Below are 19,035 nucleotides of genomic sequence, written 5' to 3' on the forward strand. Positions count from 1 at the left end.
TTGCCAGTGATCTTGATTTTATTTAGAAGCACATAAAAAAATTTATGCCACAGCTTTGGTTGACTGGAATGATACATACACTTAAATTTTTAGGTTTTCTTTTTAAATGGTAAACAAGGATACCTTCAGTTGTATGCAAGACCAACATTGTAAATAACACAATTACACTAACGTAAAATGAAATTGAAGTATATAGCTGTGAAACCCTTAATATTTTTGGTATTGAATCATTGTTTAGCATTGTTAGAAATCGTCTGCTGAAGCCATTTCATATATGGTAAACACTGAAAAAAGACCCTGTGACAAAGCGAATGTAAATAGTAACTAGTGAATGTAACTAGTGCAACTTGCACTGGCTCTGGAGACACGGAAGAGACCTACTTAAACATTTTACTCATAAGCTGTCTTCTGCAGCTTAAACATGAAAGGAATTACCTAACTTGTAGTTATGAAGTCCATTCTTACTACTCAGCCACTTGAACTTAAAGAAGTGATCTGTATTTTCATACATTTAGGGTACTCATAACCCAGTAATTTTTTGTGCCTCAGAAAAAAATGACAAAAATTGCTTAGATTGGATAATTATTCTAAATAACACCATAACTCCATGTTCCACCAATTGAGAAATGCTTCTTACACCTCATAAAATGTTTTTTTTTTATTTTGGAAGAAGGGAGGTATGAAAATTCCCAGGCCATGACGAATCCTGAGTTTTCTGCAACAGTATGCTTTGAGTTTTGGTAGTCCACAGTCTCTCTCTGTGCTGAAAAGATGACAATAAAGCATAGGTGGAATATTTACAATTTTTGGAATAAACCTAGTAGCAGACCAGCTGTAACCATTTCTCACTCTACAAAACCTGCGTTTTAGTATCACCTTTTTCTAGAAACACATGGCAAGGAAAATAAAACTGTCTTTTTTAGTAAGCAAAAGAAGGTTTTGATAAAAACCTATAAAAGACAGTTTTATGTGCTGGATGATATACAAGTATCTGTATACAAGCATGTGTACTAAACAATAAACGAGAAGGTAGATTTGAATGTTACAGGTCTGATGTAAACAGAGGAAAAAGAAAAAGAGTAGTCAAAAGTGCTGATACATGAACTCACTCCATCATGTCTAATTATTGCAGCATATATAATATAATATAATTAAAATGCAGAAAATATCTGCTTATCTCCAAACCAGGGAAAAGACATCTCTTTGGAAATGTAGTTAAATTTAAAAAAAGTCAAGATGCGCGTTCTGTTTCAGCACACAGAAAAAATTTACAGGGAGATTATAAACTCCTGAAAATAGAAGTTTATGATGACAGCAGACAATGCTTTCATTACAGTAACAACAGAGCCACTGTAATACATACCATCTTGTTTTTGTACATGTTTCAGTGGATATTTGAAGACACAGAAAAGGATCATGTGCAGCTTTTCCATTAAAAGTTGTGATGTTCATCAAATTGATAAGTATACTGTGTTTTAGAAAATGAGAAAAGACGCTTGACCTAAATACTGTGAACACTAGTTAACCATTTATAAAGATTTATAAGTACACTATGAATTGCAGATGCAGACATGAATGGCTTTTGACAGCTCCGTAACTTGCTTGAATGCATGCTAAAGAACCATTTAAGAAGTTGTTTCCAGTTTTGTCTGATCATTTCTTCTCAGAAAGAGTTTCACCACAAATTTCTGCATCTACTGAGGTCTCTTCAAGAGATGCTTTAATATTAGATACATTAACAGGACATCCAAGGGTAGCTGTACAAATAGAGAGAAAAGATGTATTAGGTTTTACACTTAATATCCATGCTAAAAAGCACAAAGGCAAGAAAAATGCATGTTACCTAGCACAGAAACAAATAAGCTACACTATCTAATGAAATCAGAAATCCAAGTGAAATTTGGTCTCTAAGCAGCACAACCACCCAAGGGCAGACAGTGTAGCGGGCCAACAGTTCAGACTGAACATATTAATGATTGAATGCATCATCATGTTATTGGCAGCTTTAGTCAGAACAGAGTCACAGTGCTCTACATTAGGTGTTCAGAAAACATCTTAGAAATTTAGCTATTTGAAGAAATAAATTTACTTTGTCTTAATTGGAGATAACTGTCATACTTCTAAACAAAAGCTCATGAACTTCAGGCCATCGAAAATGAAAACAGTTCAGAGAAGAGAAACTTTAACACAGTTTTACTGTTAAAGTTATTTGTGCAATGCTATTGAGTTCTCACTGACCCACAAAATGATTCTACTTATATAGGGAATCTTAAGAAAAAGCTGTCCTATGAAATCATGAAATATGTAAGGAGGAATTATACAGCTGGAAATAATCTAGGCAGTCATTCTGCCTTTGACAGAATTTACTTACATAAGGTTAGTTTCTCCACCACTAGACTTTCAGGCAAAGTTTCAAGTGGAGTTGGTTGAATTTTTGCAGGGGTAAATGTATTTAAAGAAATTTTTCTTCCTGAAAGGGGCATCATGTAAGTTGGAGTAGCTGAAATGATGAGGGGAAAAAAAATCATTATTAATAAAAATATTCTGACCTAAACGAGATGTCAAAAACTGTGGCTACAGGACTTTGTATCCATTCAGCAAAATAGATACCACATTTATACAACCAGCTGCTCAGCTACCAATTTTTGACTCTAGTGTCAAACAATTACAATATGAAAGACAAGTCTTAAAAACTCTTTTTTACAACAGAAAGCAACACAGTAAGTTCATGCTGTTAAGGCAGAATTTCAGTAATAGGTGCCTTGCCAGAAGACTGGCAAAAGCATTCGTGCTCTTTCTCATAGGTTATGAAGATTGTACCTGAATAGGCTTCAAGTCCAGTATGTCTAAAAAAAGCGCCCACAATGCATTAATCTCTAGACAACCTCCAAATAGTACAGGAAAGCAGGAGAACTAAACATCTATGACTTTAATTGTATCAGGTCTATTTTCCAATCACTTCTTGGTAGAAAGATGACAACCAAATGCTAGGAGTATGGCACGTTTTGTTTTTCAGTATTTCTTCATCTTGTATCCTCTTAATTCTGAACTGATTTTGAAGACAAACCTCCTAACCAGTATAAAAAGACATTTTAAATAGCTGAAAATTTTTATATCCATACAAACCTCTCTGAGCTCTTTTTCAGTAACATCAATTTTCTTAAATTGCTTATACTCCTTCTCAAATACAGGAGGTCTACCCTATCAAATAAACTGCTGATTAATATCTAAACTCTATAAAATAATGGGGGAAAAGATGAACAATCCTGTAGTAGAAAAAAGGGTAAGTCCAAACAGGTAGAATACTGTTGTATCAGTACTTTGATAGGAAACAGTACAAGTTTCTCGATCAAAGTGTATGTCTTTAGACACTTCCTTAGGAAGAATGATTTTCAATCACCAGACACATCCTATTATGTGGTAAATCTGACCTAACTTAAACCATTTCCAAAGACACAGCACTAGAATCACAATGGGAAATAACTTCCCCAGACACATGCACATGGATAGAATTCATCTGTATTTCCTTTCAAGATCACCTAAACTTTAAACACGCAGCACAAACTGCTAAAAAGCTGAGTAACTGCAAAGTACTCTACAGGTGAAACCGCAAGTAATATTGAAAGAAACAGAAAATAATGAAGTTTTAAGTGTAAATGCAATACTATTCTCCTGAGGTTACTGAGAGTACATTACAGTATAAAGCTGTGAATTTTGCATGCTCCCTGAAAAGCATTACCTGTAATTCAGCTGAATGTGGACAGTACAGAGAAGTCAGTATAATAATAATAAAGGAAATTAACTATGATTTCATTAAATCCTTCATCTACTACCTCAGCCAACAGAGATGCTACTTCAATGAATTATATATATCCATACCCACAAAAGGATAGTTCAAAATGTAAAATCATTGTTTATATACATTTTCATTTTCTTCAAAAGCAGTATCCTTTTTTTTTTTTAACAAGTTTACTGCAAAGCTGCAAACACTGCAAAGTTTAACTAAACTACAGTTAAGAATTTAAAATTAACATAATTACAAACTAAAACCAGTACATGTCTCCTGTAGATTTTCCCTTGATGGAGCAGCAACAGAAGCAAGAAATTCATCCACCTGCTTCAAAGACAATGAATTGTGTAGAGTTTCCAAAGGGCAAATAGAAGGCACCATGGAATACAGTTCAAAACCTAAAATAAAAAAATAATAAAAAAAAGAGATTTCCAAACATAAGAAAGGATTTAAGGTATTGCATTAATGCATGATAAAAAATGCTTAGTTTGCATGAGCATGTGCAGGCATAAGTCTCTTGAAGTCTTGGAAATTAAATATTACAGGAGTTGGAACAAGATGAGCCAGTTTCCAGTTAAAGATACAATACATGGGATACAAGTCCCGTGTACACATGAAGTACCCATGTACACATAAATTATTCCAATATGAGAACTGTGCCCTACTCCCAAATCAGTTCCTGAAAGATAATGTCCCTTTAAGACAAACTTAGCAGATCACTAAAAAAAAAGTCAGGAAAAGGTAGTATTTCTCCTACTCATACCTGACACAAGACTAAATAGGTAACTCATTCATGCAAGAAAGTAGGATAGCTATTTTGTTAGCAGATAAGCGCTAAAATTGCTGTATCTTCCAAGAAATAAATTTGCAGAATTCATGTTCTATAATCTTCCATATTCTGTGAAAACAAACTGTTGCCTTTAATATCAAAGGAAAACCACTGTTAGCATTTTTATATCTTGAGGTTACATGCTTTTACTTTCTGAGACAGATATACACGTACCTTTATGCATTTAAAAACACCATTGAAAGACTAGAAGTTTCATATATTGGAACAGGTAAGTAAAGCAAACCAAAAATCTAAAAATTTATTGGACTTTTCTATGTTAGTATTGATCATACACTAACCATGCATATCCATATTACTAACAGGCTAAAAAGCATTTAAACATCTTGGCTAAAAAAAAAATTTGCAGTCCTCTAAAGTGCTTCAAGTTTGGTAACTCAATAAACAGTGCTTCATCCAGTTGCATTTCAGAAGAGGAAAACATGTCCATTAGTGTTTTCAACATACAGCTGTAACATTAGAACTTTGCAATTCAATACTGTAAATTTCTTTTAAGACAATTAAATGAAGAAGTAATAGTGAATGAAATAATGTTTAGAATTTCAGTTCAAGGTACATTTATTAGAGATAGCATTATGACTGGGAACTGTTCTTTCCCATGAAATAATAAGCAACAATGTTCCTGTGATACCCAGTGTTGTCCATTCACTCCCCATCAGGACTTTGCATAAAGAAGAAATTCAGCAAGATTTCAACCACCAAATGTCTATACTTATATTTAGACCCACCTTGGCCATATTCAAATTTTGGGGACCATTGCTATACATATTCAACCAACTGAGGTAGACTTATGTCAGCTTCACTTAAATTATAAACAAAACGTTGCATTTCATGAAAACGTGAGTTTTGTGTACAAAGAAACACCATCATACTATTAATTTCTATTCTCCTATAAAGCCAGTAGCTAGCCTTCAGTGTAAGCACTAAGATGCTTACCATACATATTAATATCCTAAATAACTATTAGCATGCATGTAAAGCGCAAACCCTTTCACTGCCTTACAGTAAAATGTAAGATTTCTCTTTTCCCTGACAGAAAAGTTCCTATCACTTGAATAAGAATTATTTTTTCTAATTTTGCAATTAATGAAGTGGGACAATGTCAGGTTACCTTTTTAGTTAACTATTATTGTTATAGTGCATGTTACAGAGAACCAGAGAGGAATTCCAAAATGCACTTTAAAAGAAAAAAGAGAAGAAATAAAATTTTATTGTGTTAGGAATTTCCCCTCCAAATTTTTTTGTTGAGTTTTGACAATTCTGCTGTCAGCTAGTCATATCCCAGAATGTCATTCTAGTATATTTATTTCTAAGGGATATGGCTTAAAACATAATCAGGAAATCTAAGTGTAGTGTTTTATTTTAATGTTTTCTGATAAATATTATCTGATGGTATAAGAAATAAATTTTAAATTTTATGGTGAAGAAGCCCAACAGTATCCCTTTAAGAAAGCAATTCCCTGTACACTATCAGTCTTTGATTTTTGCCTGTATTTATTCTTAAAGCATCAAAAGGGAAGCCAATGAAAGGGTTAACGCAGCATCTCAAAAAGCCACCCTGCTGTCTTAGGGTTCAAAAGCTGCAGAGACGTACCACTGGAGCCTGGAAATTCCAGAGAGGAAATGGACCAGCACCTAAAGAGGTGTGGGTGTTCTGCAGAGGCCCAGAAAATAAGGCACAGCACTTTCAGAAGATACTTGTTTCACCATGTTCCTTGAACTAAAGATTGGGGGGGGCGAGGGTTGGGGGGGGGGGGGGGGGGGGCAGGTAGTCTGAAATGAGTTAAGAGGGTGTGATAACAGTGATAACAACATAAAAGTAAGAAAAAAACAGAATGAAAGGGACAAGGATAATTAAAATGATAGTCCAGAGGACAGATGAAACAACATCAATAGGGTGTTATGTTAGTAGAGACCCCTGGAAACTGCAATACTTAGGGTTCATGGGAGCTCATACTGCATGCATTAATCTTGTCAAAGATGTATGGCAAAACTGCTGCATTACATGAATCAGAACAGTAAGTGTGATTGATAAAAGCTGTTAAGATCCTTTTTTAAAAAAGAATGGAATCACAAAAAGTGACTAAATGGAACAAAAAGTAATTCTATTATTGGCCACAGATTCTCAAATGCAGTTCTTACTTTCTGACCTTGTATGTTTTGGGAATATTGTTTGGTTTGAGTCATATAAAAAATGGACTCCTGACTTTTCTATTTGAGATAAAACATTAGATTTGGCATTTTAGATCAAACTCAGTCTTAAAAATAAATTTAGCCTTACTACAGTTTTCCTTCATAAAGCACTGCAGTGCAAAAAAGCCACTATCGATTTAAAATGAATGTAAGTACTACTAAAATACTACTCTGTTTCTAAGCAAGGCTAAACAAAAACTCAAGTCTTTTTTTTTTTAAACTTTTTTCCTAAGCAAATGTATTTTGAATCTAACATGAAAATACTGATGATTTCCACTGCAATTTCAGTATCACTGAACTCAGCCAGCAGTCATGCACATTTTAAAACTGCAGTGAAGAAATCTGGAAAAGCTACATTCAGGTCCAGTTGGTTCTGGTCTGGGGCCTATTCAATCATGTAGAAAGGAAGGTGCAAAATATTTTGCTGAGGAAGAAAAAGACATACCTCTGTCCTGTGTGTTAAATGAGAAATTTTGCAAACTGAAGACAGTTAACTCTCACTCTTGAAGCTCAAGAGGTCAATGATGCTCAAGAAGTCACAGCTCTCTTGCTGTGATTTTTAGTGCAATATTTAAGTAATTTGCACATCTGATGAACAGAGAAGTATGATAAGGTAAAATAAATTTTTGACCCATAAAAAATTCAGCAATTTAGCAGGAATAGAACCAAAGCTTCTGCTTTAGTTTTTGTAATTTAGCATCACTTCAAGAAGATAGTCATAAACTCCAGCTGTCAATTCAGTGATTTATTTTAGAATGGGCAGGCTCAGAGAATCAGCTCAGCAGGAGAAAGACAAAGAAGAAACAGCAGCTATCAAGAAGTGTATGTCTAATAAAATCAGATTTCATTGCCTGTATCTTGTACTGTGCAGTCTGATCACACAAGAACTTCAGGAAAATAATTTATTAGAGAGATCATGATTAACAGTAGTACTTAATTTTTTTCACAGATTTTTCTAAGTAATGAATTTTGATGTTGTATTTATACTAATGAATGGTAAAGAAAGTATTTAGGATCTCTAATGATTACAAATATATTTGGAATTGTGCTTGAAGTTAGGAACGACAGACAGCTGGATGATACTGTACACCCCGTTTTTGAAATAAAAATAAAAGGGATGAAGCAAGAAACCTTTTGTTTTTGATTTTGTTTTTAAAATAAAAGCAAAACGTACCATTGGTTGGGTGTCGAGCAAATGAGATAGAAAACCTTTTAACAGCAGAACCGCGTGTGGTGTCTGAGAAAGAGAAAAACAGGTACCTGAAATTTGTAACAGCTACCAAAAGTGGAAGATTTTAAAATAGAAAAGGAAGAAGAAAGGAAAAAAGAAAAGATGAGAAGGTATTAGAAGTGAGTGGCATGCAGAAGGGACCAAGGAAAAGGGCTAAAATCTAAGTAGATGTTAAAAAAGAAGAAAATTTGGATTGTTGGTAACTACAAGATGTGTAATGACGTGTATGAAAACAAGCAGAATGAGCTGGTGATCCCGGCATACAAGGTTATTCAGGTTAGAGTTGAATACTGAGAAGTGAAGTGGGGGGAAAACAGCACAAATACTGTTTCACTTCAGAGTTATGAAGGTGTGCTTTGGTATCTTTACATTCTGAAATCTAGTGAGTGAGTTTCTTCTCTATGCCAGATTATCCAAAACTGAGAATCTCCTGCTCCTTTGTAATCCAAACCCCACGAAAAAAAAAGGTCAGGAATCCTAAAATTTTCACCATCAGTATTTAACTTATTACTTTATAATTTCATTCTTTGTATATGCTCCAAATAATTTAATTTCAAGATCAATTAGCAGTGATAAAAAACAGAGTTTAAAATTATTAAAAAATTTAACAACAAAACTTTCAGTTTACTTAAAAAATGCACTTGCTGGAATCTCCTGGTGCACATTACAAGTCTGTGATCTGGTGTTCAATTCAAGACAAACAAGAATTAACTATGCTATTAAGTTAAACATAAGCAAGCTATGGGCAATAAAGAAGGAATAGAAACTCATAAAATTAATACTAAGGCCAAAGATTCTAGGATTCCATTAAAATCTTTAGAAGTTCAATGTGGCACATGGGTTGTGCGTGCATGTGCTAGAGTGTGCACATACCATCTATGAAGCCAGAAGAAGTCAGCTTTTTACGATGCGTACGAGCATAATCCTGTAGGTTAGGTGCACTTGAAGAACCCCCGAGCACTGAGGTGCTAAACAGGCCCGCACAGTGAGACCCTGATGGGAGTTAGAGAAAATACATACAACAACCAGGTGTTCGTCCATTCACATTGGGGATGCATGCAGCATGCAAGCACATGGCTCTTACCACACAAAAGGCAGCTTTTGGCAGTGCCTTGGACAGGTTCACAATATGCTTGTAATGTCAGAGTGGGACTTGTAGGCTGAAACTATCATAATTTATTGTGCTTCTACTCATGAAACAGCACACTCTGTTATATGTGCAAAGAGAGGACTGGCTTTAACAAAGTGAGTTCTTGTCCTGTTTTCACTTTTGGTAAAAAAAAGTTACCAGTTAGCATCAATGCAAACATAAACAAAACAACAAAACAAAATGAAGATGATGATGATAATGATTGATGATGATGACTGATGATGTGAAAGTTGTGTCTTTGAATACCTGTATTCCTGAAACAAATATAAACTGGAAAAATGCTGCTCATTGCATTCATCCAAATCAACCTTTGAGATGACAGGCTGCTATGAAGTACTCATGCAGTTCCACAGACTTAGTATGTGGAAACAATTCTAATCCCAACAAAATCTTAAACAAATTGGAAATACTCTATTCAGATTTCAGCTACCATTACTAACAATGTTGCAAACTGAAAAAAACTGAACGTTTCATAAAGTTTAACTCCCTTTCCTGAGAAGACTTTTGCACAGTTCCATGCAAGTGACAGTACTTTGTTACAAATCATGTATTCCTGCCACTAGAATGGGAATTTTAACAAATTATTGACAGCCACAGATAAAAATATAAAAATAACTTTTGTAATCATCAACCATTAATGAAACTTACATACAACAATGAACAAAATGGGAAAAAAAGTTGCAAGTTTTTTCCTTTACATTTTACTACTGGTTGAAAGGAGAAGCGATTTTTCACTCAGAACTTATCTTTTACATTTTAGATAAGTAATGGCAGATTTTTTTTGAAAACCAGCAATACTTCCTTTCATTACTTATAACAGTCTAATGAGGGGAAACATTACTAGCACATGTGACCAGTCAGCCAAAATAAATTGGTGCCTGGTCTGTGGCAAAAGCCTTTCACAACAAATACAATACCTTAATCTACACGGAAATACATCAAATTCCACAAGGCATATTGTGTCACACAAAAGAATATTCATTTAACTTTAGCAAGCACATAATAAAATCCAGGACTTCAGTAAACATGAGCACCTGATTGTATGCATTTTGCTATGGGAAAAATATAATGGGAAGAAAAGTATCACAGAAAGATTAAACATACAAAAACCACGTATCTTTGCAAATAAAGGAAAAGCTACTTCTAAGTTTATGCATCTAGGTGATGCAGTTATTTATACTTATTTTTTCCATGAAAAGACACACAGAAAAAAAATCAATATTGATTTACAGCAGTGCATGATTTAGGTTTTTTTTGCATGTGAATCATATCTATGCCTGTTTTAATAAAGCATTAGAAAAGCACCACTTGAATTAAGAGAATTTTAAAGAAGCCTTTGAATTATAGCATGATTCATACTAATGCTGAAAAGAAGAAATTGATTTTAGGAGAGGAATATGTACAAAACCCCTGATACTATCAAGAAACTTTATGTTTGCTCCCCATGGCCCTCCCCTCAGAAAAACATCTTTATTTTCATCAATTGCCCACAATAGGAAACAGAAATTTTAAAGAAAAGTGTTTTAACTGTTTCCAGAGCAGGCCATTTTAATCCATAATATTCTTGCAAAATCCAAAAGCTCAATCAGAAACTACATTATCTTATAAATCTGCTTTATGTTAAAAACAATCCTGTGTACCTCTTGTCAGCAGTACAAAATCAGTAGTATGAAGGGTCTCAAACAATTTGCTCTTTTCAGTTATAATTTATTTTAAAATTCCATTGCAAAAAAAATTGTCCAGTCTATAGGCAGACACTCGGCATATGTTATTAATAACAAGTACTATTGGGTTCTGTTAACAAAAAAGCTATTCAAAGAATATACAGCTATAGAGAACAGCAGGCAGAGGAAAAGCTGATAACATAAAAAAAAATTTCAACTGTAGGCACATACCTAGACCACTCTGCTTTTGTTCCAGAATAGTTCTTGGTGTTCGTAAGTTACTATTGCTTTCTGATAGGACCTGGATGTAAGAGACAGAAAAATAAGGGAAAGTGGAACAGCAGCATGAAACATCCATTTAACTTGATACAGCAGCCTGTTTCAGACAGACAGATGTTAATAAGCTGTATGATAAGTGTTAGTAAAAATATGTAAAGGAAACATGAGAGATCATGCAATATCCCCTTCTGAAGGGAGTCCATTTCACATATGAGTTCCTTGCAATGAAGTGGTGCAAAGCAAGCATTCAGAATGAGAAAGGACACAGACCAAGACTGATATGAGAACAAACATTTGAGACATTTTATTTCATTTTACCAAATGCACTTTCCTAAACTGCGCCTGTATTGAAAAAAGGAGGGGAGGGAAGGAAAGACAGACAAGCTATTGAGGACACCATACAATCACTGACCATGCACAGGCTCAATCATTATAATCTTCAGATTCTCACAGCCTTTGCTGATATAAACTTTTCAAATGTATATCATTTTAGAATTTTCTACAATAAATTATGAAAATTTTCAAACTAAAAGGATATGGTTGCAGAACACCATCCATTGTCTTACACGTAAACAATATCTTGACATTCTGAACAGTTTCAGATCTTCACTGGGACTTCCAAAACATTTACTGTTTCTTTTTTTCCCTGCTTTTCCCTCACCCCCCATTACAAGGAGCAATCTTCAAAATATTGTATGAGTCAATGGATGATGTACTGTGTTGGGAGTTTCAGATACCTCCGGATATAGATGGCAAGAATTATTAGTGCTAGAGTTTTTTTCCCTGCAATAGTTAATACCAGGCCACTGAAAATATGATATATGCAAAACAAGTTTTGAATAGCAACATGAAGTACCAAATAAATTATTTTAGATTGAATCGGTTGCAATTATTAATTTTTTTTTAAATTTACCTACCACCAAATTAAGCAATGCTGGTTTTAAAGTCTTAAAGGACAACTAAACCAAAGCATAATTCTCTTTCATTAGGAAGTACACTAACTCTTTTTTACTGTAGTAACATTTGCAATTCCTATAAAGAAACCAAATGTTTATGAAAGCGTGTAATACATTCAGTGGAAAAACATGCACTTGGTCTCTTTCCCCCAAACATTCTTGGCATGTAATTTTAAAAAGTGGAAGGTATTGCTTGAAACATAATCCATAACAAGGGATTAGATGTCCTTAAAGACAGTTGTTGCTTGGAATGCATAAAATGTTTAATGAAGTAAAGTTTAAAAACCTGTTGCCATGAGCCAAAAATACTGGATGTGAAAGCCAGTGATTTAGGGGAGACAGGGGAAGAAGTGATTTGTTCCCCTGATCTGCGTCTTCGACGCCCAGTACCCACACCACTGGTGTAATGCAGCCAGGTACCAATACACTCTGGGCTAGACACACTCAGGGGGCTCTCTTCCTGGAAGTGAGAAAGGGGGCAAAAAACAGCAAAGCATGCAAAGTTAGATTCAACAGAGCCAAATGAACAGAAAAGAAAAAACCCCAATCTGCTTGCACCCTTTTACATACTACCTTTAAAACTATTAAACAGCAAAGAGAGAAGAGTAATAATCCTATATTAGAAAGTTATCAGTTTCACTTTCATATCTTCATCCAACTATACCTTTTACTACAACACTTCAATCAAATTTCTAGTAGACTGATACTAGATATGAGAGAAAACATTTGTTATCACTCATTGTTACAATAATTGATTCATAATTTTAAGAATTTCTCAAATGTTGGAAACAGAACTTCTGTTACCCTTAACATACTGTTTAATCGTTTTTCCCCTCCTAAGTACATTAAACTTTCCTATTTATTACTTATAGTTTCCATTTCTGGTCTATAAGCTTATCTGAATGCTTATTTTTAAATTTTAAAATTTCCTTTGAGATTTTACAGCTGACTCACTGATAGTTGCACCAAATTGACTGGTAGTAGTTTTCCAAACTTAAAAATGTCCTAAAAGTTATCTGATGCTGGACACTGTATCAGGACTGCAAGGGAGTGTCAGGCTAAGCACCCCCCCCAAATCTTCATCATTACATATCATTAGCAATAACATTCTTTCTAATACAGTTTGCTTCCCAATGTCAACGAGCTTTACATTCTTGTTTTACCACTATAACTCAAGTTTTTTTTTTCTTTTCATGACTCAGTCACAGTTGCATTCCTTCCGTAAGTATTGCTGACTATAACCCAGATTAAAATTTACATATAATCTCACACCTGACAGTGTCCTTTCAAATTAATGGACATAGGTAAAAACAGAATTACCTTACAGGAGGAAAAAAAAAAAGGGGGGGGGGGGGGTGGGGGGGAGGGAAGGGGGGCAGGGGAAAAGAAAAAAAAAAAAGAAAGAAAAAAGTTCAAGGCAGTTGCAGTTTAAGTTGCAGTGACTTTTTAAAATTGCTCCAAAATACTGTTTAGTTTAAATATTCCAAATACTAGTTTTGCAGATTTCAGTAGGCCAGATGAACTTTCTCTTTTACTTATAACAAAAATATGTTCTACAGTGTATGTTTTCTCTAAATTGGTTATTTCCTTCCAGAAAATAAGCAAGGTCTGAATGCTGAAACACATCCCATTTTAACATATATTATCTGCACAGTCAAAATTTAGCAATTTGTACTTCTGATAGCTTGTGAAAGTTAACTTCCATATAGTTTATGAAAATGGTTGAAAGTTTGAAGTAATAGACTTTTAAGCTGTGCATAAGTGAACTCACAGCTAGGAGGGGAGTTTGCATGATCATTGCAAAAACAGCTTTTAAAAATCAAAAATATTGATGTTGCGAGCATTTGTTTATGAAAAAACTTGGAAATAGAAAATGTAAGACATTAACATTTATTATGTCTGTTAATTTATGGAAGTCATGTGAAGTTTTACAAATATCTTACAGAAGGGAATCATGCATCTTTTTCTCTCCATACTGCCAATAACCAAGTGATTTCCAAATCTGTAATATTTTTACTGCATACAGACAACTCATTCCCAACACAAACATGAAAGAAAAAGCTTTTTGTGTGAATATTCATTTCTGATGGTTTTAAGCAACTGAAAATGAGGCAGTAAGATGCTGTTAGTCTGCTTCTAGCATTAATATCACAGAAGTGCTTCTATGCACCATCTGAATTTCCACTCAGCCATCCCAATGATATCAGTGATACAGCTGTGCATCCCCCCCACCTCTGTGACATTAAGCCATATCTGTGAAGCACACCTAGATGTCATGGCTTTCAAGACAGCAAACTAGATTGTTCAAGATGTTACCTACAGAATTCATGAACAAACACCATCCACTTAAAAAGAAAACTTCCACTTTATCTTTCTTACCTTCACAAGCTTGACAAGTGGAGTCACTTTCACTCCACATGAAAGCAAAGACAGCAGAAGATGTCTCATGTCCTGCACCTCCCCATCCACCCTAATCCCTCTGTTCCCTTTCAGCACAATCACCCTGAAAGTTTGCTTAATTCCCAGTAGTAGCTCTCTTGTAAGGATGAATAGAAAAGCAATATATGTTAGTTTGTAGATGTAGGTTTAGACTGAAAGAGTCTTCATTTTCAAATATCAACTTTTCTAAAACAGCTTAAAAAAAGGAAGTAAATCTTATCACAGAATAATTATAATTAAAAAAAAGTATCCCTTCAGAGAAATTATTGGCATGGAGGATTTCCCACTGAGCAGGGGCAAACCTTCTGTGAGGCGTATCATGCTGGTTCTGTATAATCAAAAGCAGAAACACATTTGGTTTTGTTTTCTTAAAAGCAAGCAAAAGTTAATATATTTGACAGAAATTATGTGGAACACAAACACTTACTTCAACAGAACCAATCTTCCTGGATCTTGGAAGGGGTGACTTTCTGTGTATGTGAATTGGGTCTGACACCATTGGCTTGAACATCACTACCGATCGATCTGTTTCATCTCGTTTAGGAGTATGTACCTCCTCATCACTATCATTTTTATGAGAGGTTTTCTTTGAGCCTTCATTCTACAGAAAATACATAATTCATTCTCAATTTCTCTGCACACCTTCAAACATGTGGACAGAAGTGGCTCTTAAATAAATATTCCGCATAAAGATAAAACAAGCTGATTTTAAAAATACAAGATGCAAATCACATATTACTGAAAAAACAGTTCTAAACTTTAATAATCTACATAGTAATCTGTTTCTTCTTTCTTCTTCTATTTAGAAGAATTCCTAGCTTTGCTCTCATTCCTTTCTCAAACAGCAGTCATAACTCCACTTACCTGACCATGTATCTTGGAAAATATCAATTCTTCCTCAACAATATATATTCATAAACATGCCTAACTACTTTCTTAAATATGTCTTCCAGTTGCCAAAATATTTTTCATGTGACACTCTGATGTTGATATCACTTAGAGTATTTTGCATTTATAGTAAAAATTCTGGCAAAACTTTAGAGCATCCAAATTGTCTGTGTCCTTCACCTCAGTGCCCATTCAAAATAGAAAATACTGAGACTACTTTTACTGCATGTTTTTCTACCAAAAGAAAAACTCACACTTGTGTTTTTTTACCTAACAATTTTAAAGTGTTTATTTTAGGTACATCAATATCCAAAAAACCTGAGTTTTGCTTTATAGAAAGGCATAATTACTACCTCTCTGGAGGCAGGTCTGTATCCATATCCAGATGGTAAATTTTTATCTTCCTCACAGCCTTTAGCTCCTGGACTGAAATGCAGCTCTACATGAAAACGTTCTTCCGAAGAAAGTTCCTGAAGTAAAATAATAGGTTTATACTTTAATAAATAGCTCAACACTACTAATTTCTGTAGATATTTATCCATTTTTAAATACCTTGTTTGGATCCTCGTAGAGCATGATGACAATCTGTGTCATGTAATTGAGTTCATTGACCACATTTAAGTAATCCATAGCTCGTTTCCATTGTTCATCTTTTGATTCCTTATGGAGAAAAAAAAATCAAAAAGTAAAACTCAGCTATTTTCTTTAAAAAGACTGATGATTTAACTTTTCCCACATTTACACAGATTTTCATGGTAGAAGTGCAAAGCTCATCATAGTTAAGGAAAATGCAGACGTACAATGAAAAAAAACTAATTATGAACCTCCAAAAGTGACTTAAAATTGCTTATCAAATGACTGAAAAGTGAAGAGCAAACTTTTCATGTTATTTCAGTGTGTCTTTCATGTTTTTTCTCCAATGATGACACGTGGACAGAAGCACTGTTTTCAATTCTCCTGATGAGAATTCCTAATGCTGCAATAAATTCATTTCAGCTAGTATATTGTGAAAAATGTTTTTAGACATCGCACTAATGGAGATATCAGCCAAACAGAGTAAACAGAGCTTTCTAGTATATAGAGGAGGTACAACTGTCACATCCCAAACTAGTTAAATGAATAGTCACCTTTTTTATGCTGTAGCAAAGAAATCATTTAGTAATCCACCTTAAAGAAAAATTAAGAGTTTATCAGACTTAAATTTGAAGTGTACCTGTTGTAGCATGTCACAGAGACTTATAAATGCTTTTGCCATCACTGAGTTTTGTCATCCATTACCAGCAAGTATGTCAACATGACAATTTGAAAAGTAGTGTATAAGTCAAATGGTATCTTACAACCAGATATGTTCATGGTGCTGCATATATCTACGCCAAGAGGTCAGTTTAAGTAATTCCTAAATCTGGAGACCTTGTCTTTCTCAGTGTCAAAGACTATCAGATGAAGATAATGCACCACCTTTGTAGTATTCTATAACAGTATAGGAAAGTAAAAAAATTCACTGTATAGGAGGAACTTTGTACTCTATGAGCAGTCTTGAAATTAGGTAGGGATGTCTTGACAATACGTCAATGGTCAAAAATAGTAAGCCAGTGCAAAAGTACATTCAAGAAAACCCTGAATCATAACTTGAGAATAAAAGTTGAAAGAATTATTGGTGACAAAAGAATTATTGGAAAGAATGAAAGAATTAGTTGAAAGTTGAAAGAATTATTGGAAGACAAAAAAGAAGTGTCTGGCCTTTCCACATCTATTTGTGATTCTAACACATACAGCCAACAGAACATAGCATTACTTTGATGGAAATTAACATGCTAATTAATGTGCAATTTGCAATATGTTTCTGCATAAGTAATAGAAAATAAAGTGTTTGAAAAAAATGTGATAAATTTCAAAGACACTTAATGTTTCAGTTGATACAGTGAGAAGACTCAGGTTCCTCACAAAACATCAGGGCTTTAACACAGAAACTTACATCACATAAGGCACCGTAACGAAGGGTGGATAACAGGGAGTGGACGTGACTCTCACTGGTGAAATACAGCCGGGTACGAACATGGCGTTCTGGGGACATAACGCCCCTGGAGTAGCTTAAAAAAAACCAAAATGTTATTAGACCATGATAAGATGTGCCTTATTTTTAAAATAGCTGTTAATAAATAAATAAATTATATTTTCTAATTTTTATGAGCTAAGAAGATACTTCAAATTTGAAATAGAATTTGAATAGCTCTACAGAATAGCTCTAATTTTTTTGGCAATTAATGTAACCATGTGAAAAAGTAACTGGCTTACAGAGGGTGAAGTTTATTTACAGTGTCATCATCTTGAGTTCTCTGAAGGTCAGAACGAATTTTTCTGACTAGAGGAGTGCAGTAACCTTTGGCAATCTCCAATTTCTCAGCTTTAGAAATACCATATTCCTATGTAAAAACAAATGGACTTTTAAAATTCAGTTAAAGATTAATATGCCTTCTATATCAAAGCTTCTATATTAAAGCAAATTAGTCATTTATAAGTTTGCTCTGGCTACAAACTATTTTTTAAACATTTTTACTACATATGATTAGTGATGCAGCTTCAACTAACAAGCAGTTTGCCCTTTTGCTGTTTGGCTTGATACAGACAAAAAGTTTTTCCTTCATTAGTTAAACCAAAGAAGTAGACTTACCTTCAGGTATGATACAGCTCTTTTTCTTAACCATAATGTCTAGGGAGTCATTCTGCCTTCTTGTCACCATCTCCATCTCGCATCCTGCCCCCAAAATGTTGTGGTTTTTTGTTTCTTTTTTTTTTTTTCCCTTTCTTTAATAGTCACTAAAGAGATGTATTTGGTATGTCTGCCTTAGTTTGGAGTAAGCCACCCCAGAGACTTCCATTTATGTCAAATAATAACACAAATGGTATTTATGTGCAACTGGGAAATTACTGGTGATATTAAATGTTGTAATATCATCAATATTTAATAGTATGTTCTTCCAGGAGCTTCATACTCTGTGCTGCACATAGTATGAAAGTTAGAATGGATCTTCTTGTTACCCTAGAGAGCAACACAAGCAGACTTCCCTTGCATTATGCAGGCTAACAAGTTTGCTTTCTTCTTCCTTCAGTATGTGTCCTCATTTTTACCTGCTCTTATCTAACTTTCTATTCAAAATTTCAGCTTAACAAACCCACACACAACAATGCATTCTAAGCATCACTACTATTTTTGTCTTTCATGTCAAGGAGTTTGAGAGATGGGGAGAGGAAGAACTTCCTTCAAATACTGCATACAATATGGGTAAACACCTCTGTTACAACACTGTTCTGTAACTGCAGGGACATTGGGGAAAGCTTTAGTCTGTTCTGTTCTCTTATCAGAAATCAATTTCTTGACCTGCCACCTCCAAGATTTTAGAGCTAAACAAAGTTTAACAGCCTACAGAGCACGTAAGTTTAACTTGTCCATTTCTGGCCTGAAATTCTATGAAATTTAATGTCTACATTCACATCATGGAATCTTACCATTTTGAAAAAGCAGAAAGACCTTTTTAAATTAAAATTCTTTAAAATTAGTTAAATTGCATAGATTGGATTAACATTGTCATTTGGAAAG

At 34.3% G+C, this 19,035-nt stretch overlaps 1 protein-coding gene across 11 annotated transcripts in view; it reads right to left on the reverse strand.

Moving 5' to 3' along the window:
- The window catches only part of PPIP5K2 (diphosphoinositol pentakisphosphate kinase 2), a 50,157-nt gene continuing 31,122 nt past the window's right edge, over positions 1–19,035 (reverse strand). For 4 of the 11 annotated variants that reach the window (XM_059873309.1, XM_059873311.1, XM_059873310.1 and 1 more), the window contains 12 exons: positions 17,733–17,860; positions 17,413–17,527; positions 15,990–16,097; positions 15,791–15,907; positions 14,977–15,150; positions 12,397–12,570; positions 11,107–11,176; positions 8,935–9,054; positions 8,005–8,067; positions 4,057–4,188; positions 2,372–2,500; positions 1–1,757 (listed from right to left, as the gene is read on the reverse strand). In XM_059873309.1, coding sequence (XP_059729292.1) covers positions 1,654–1,757; positions 2,372–2,500; positions 4,057–4,188; positions 8,005–8,067; positions 8,935–9,054; positions 11,107–11,176; positions 12,397–12,570; positions 14,977–15,150; positions 15,791–15,907; positions 15,990–16,097; positions 17,413–17,527; positions 17,733–17,860 — 1,434 coding nt within the window. In that variant the 3' untranslated portion in view covers positions 1–1,653. Of the gene's footprint in view, positions 1,758–2,371; positions 2,501–4,040; positions 4,189–6,454; positions 7,419–8,004; positions 8,068–8,934; positions 9,055–11,106; positions 11,177–12,396; positions 12,571–14,976; positions 15,151–15,790; positions 15,908–15,989; positions 16,098–17,412; positions 17,528–17,732; positions 17,861–19,035 lie in introns of those variants that run through there. The other 7 variants (XM_059873314.1, XM_059873315.1, XM_059873313.1 and 4 more) reach the window with 7 other exon arrangements.

The sequence above is a fragment of the Haemorhous mexicanus genome, chromosome Z, assembly GCF_027477595.1.
Source record: "Haemorhous mexicanus isolate bHaeMex1 chromosome Z, bHaeMex1.pri, whole genome shotgun sequence".
In the NCBI taxonomy this organism is placed as follows: Eukaryota; Metazoa; Chordata; class Aves; order Passeriformes; family Fringillidae; genus Haemorhous; species Haemorhous mexicanus.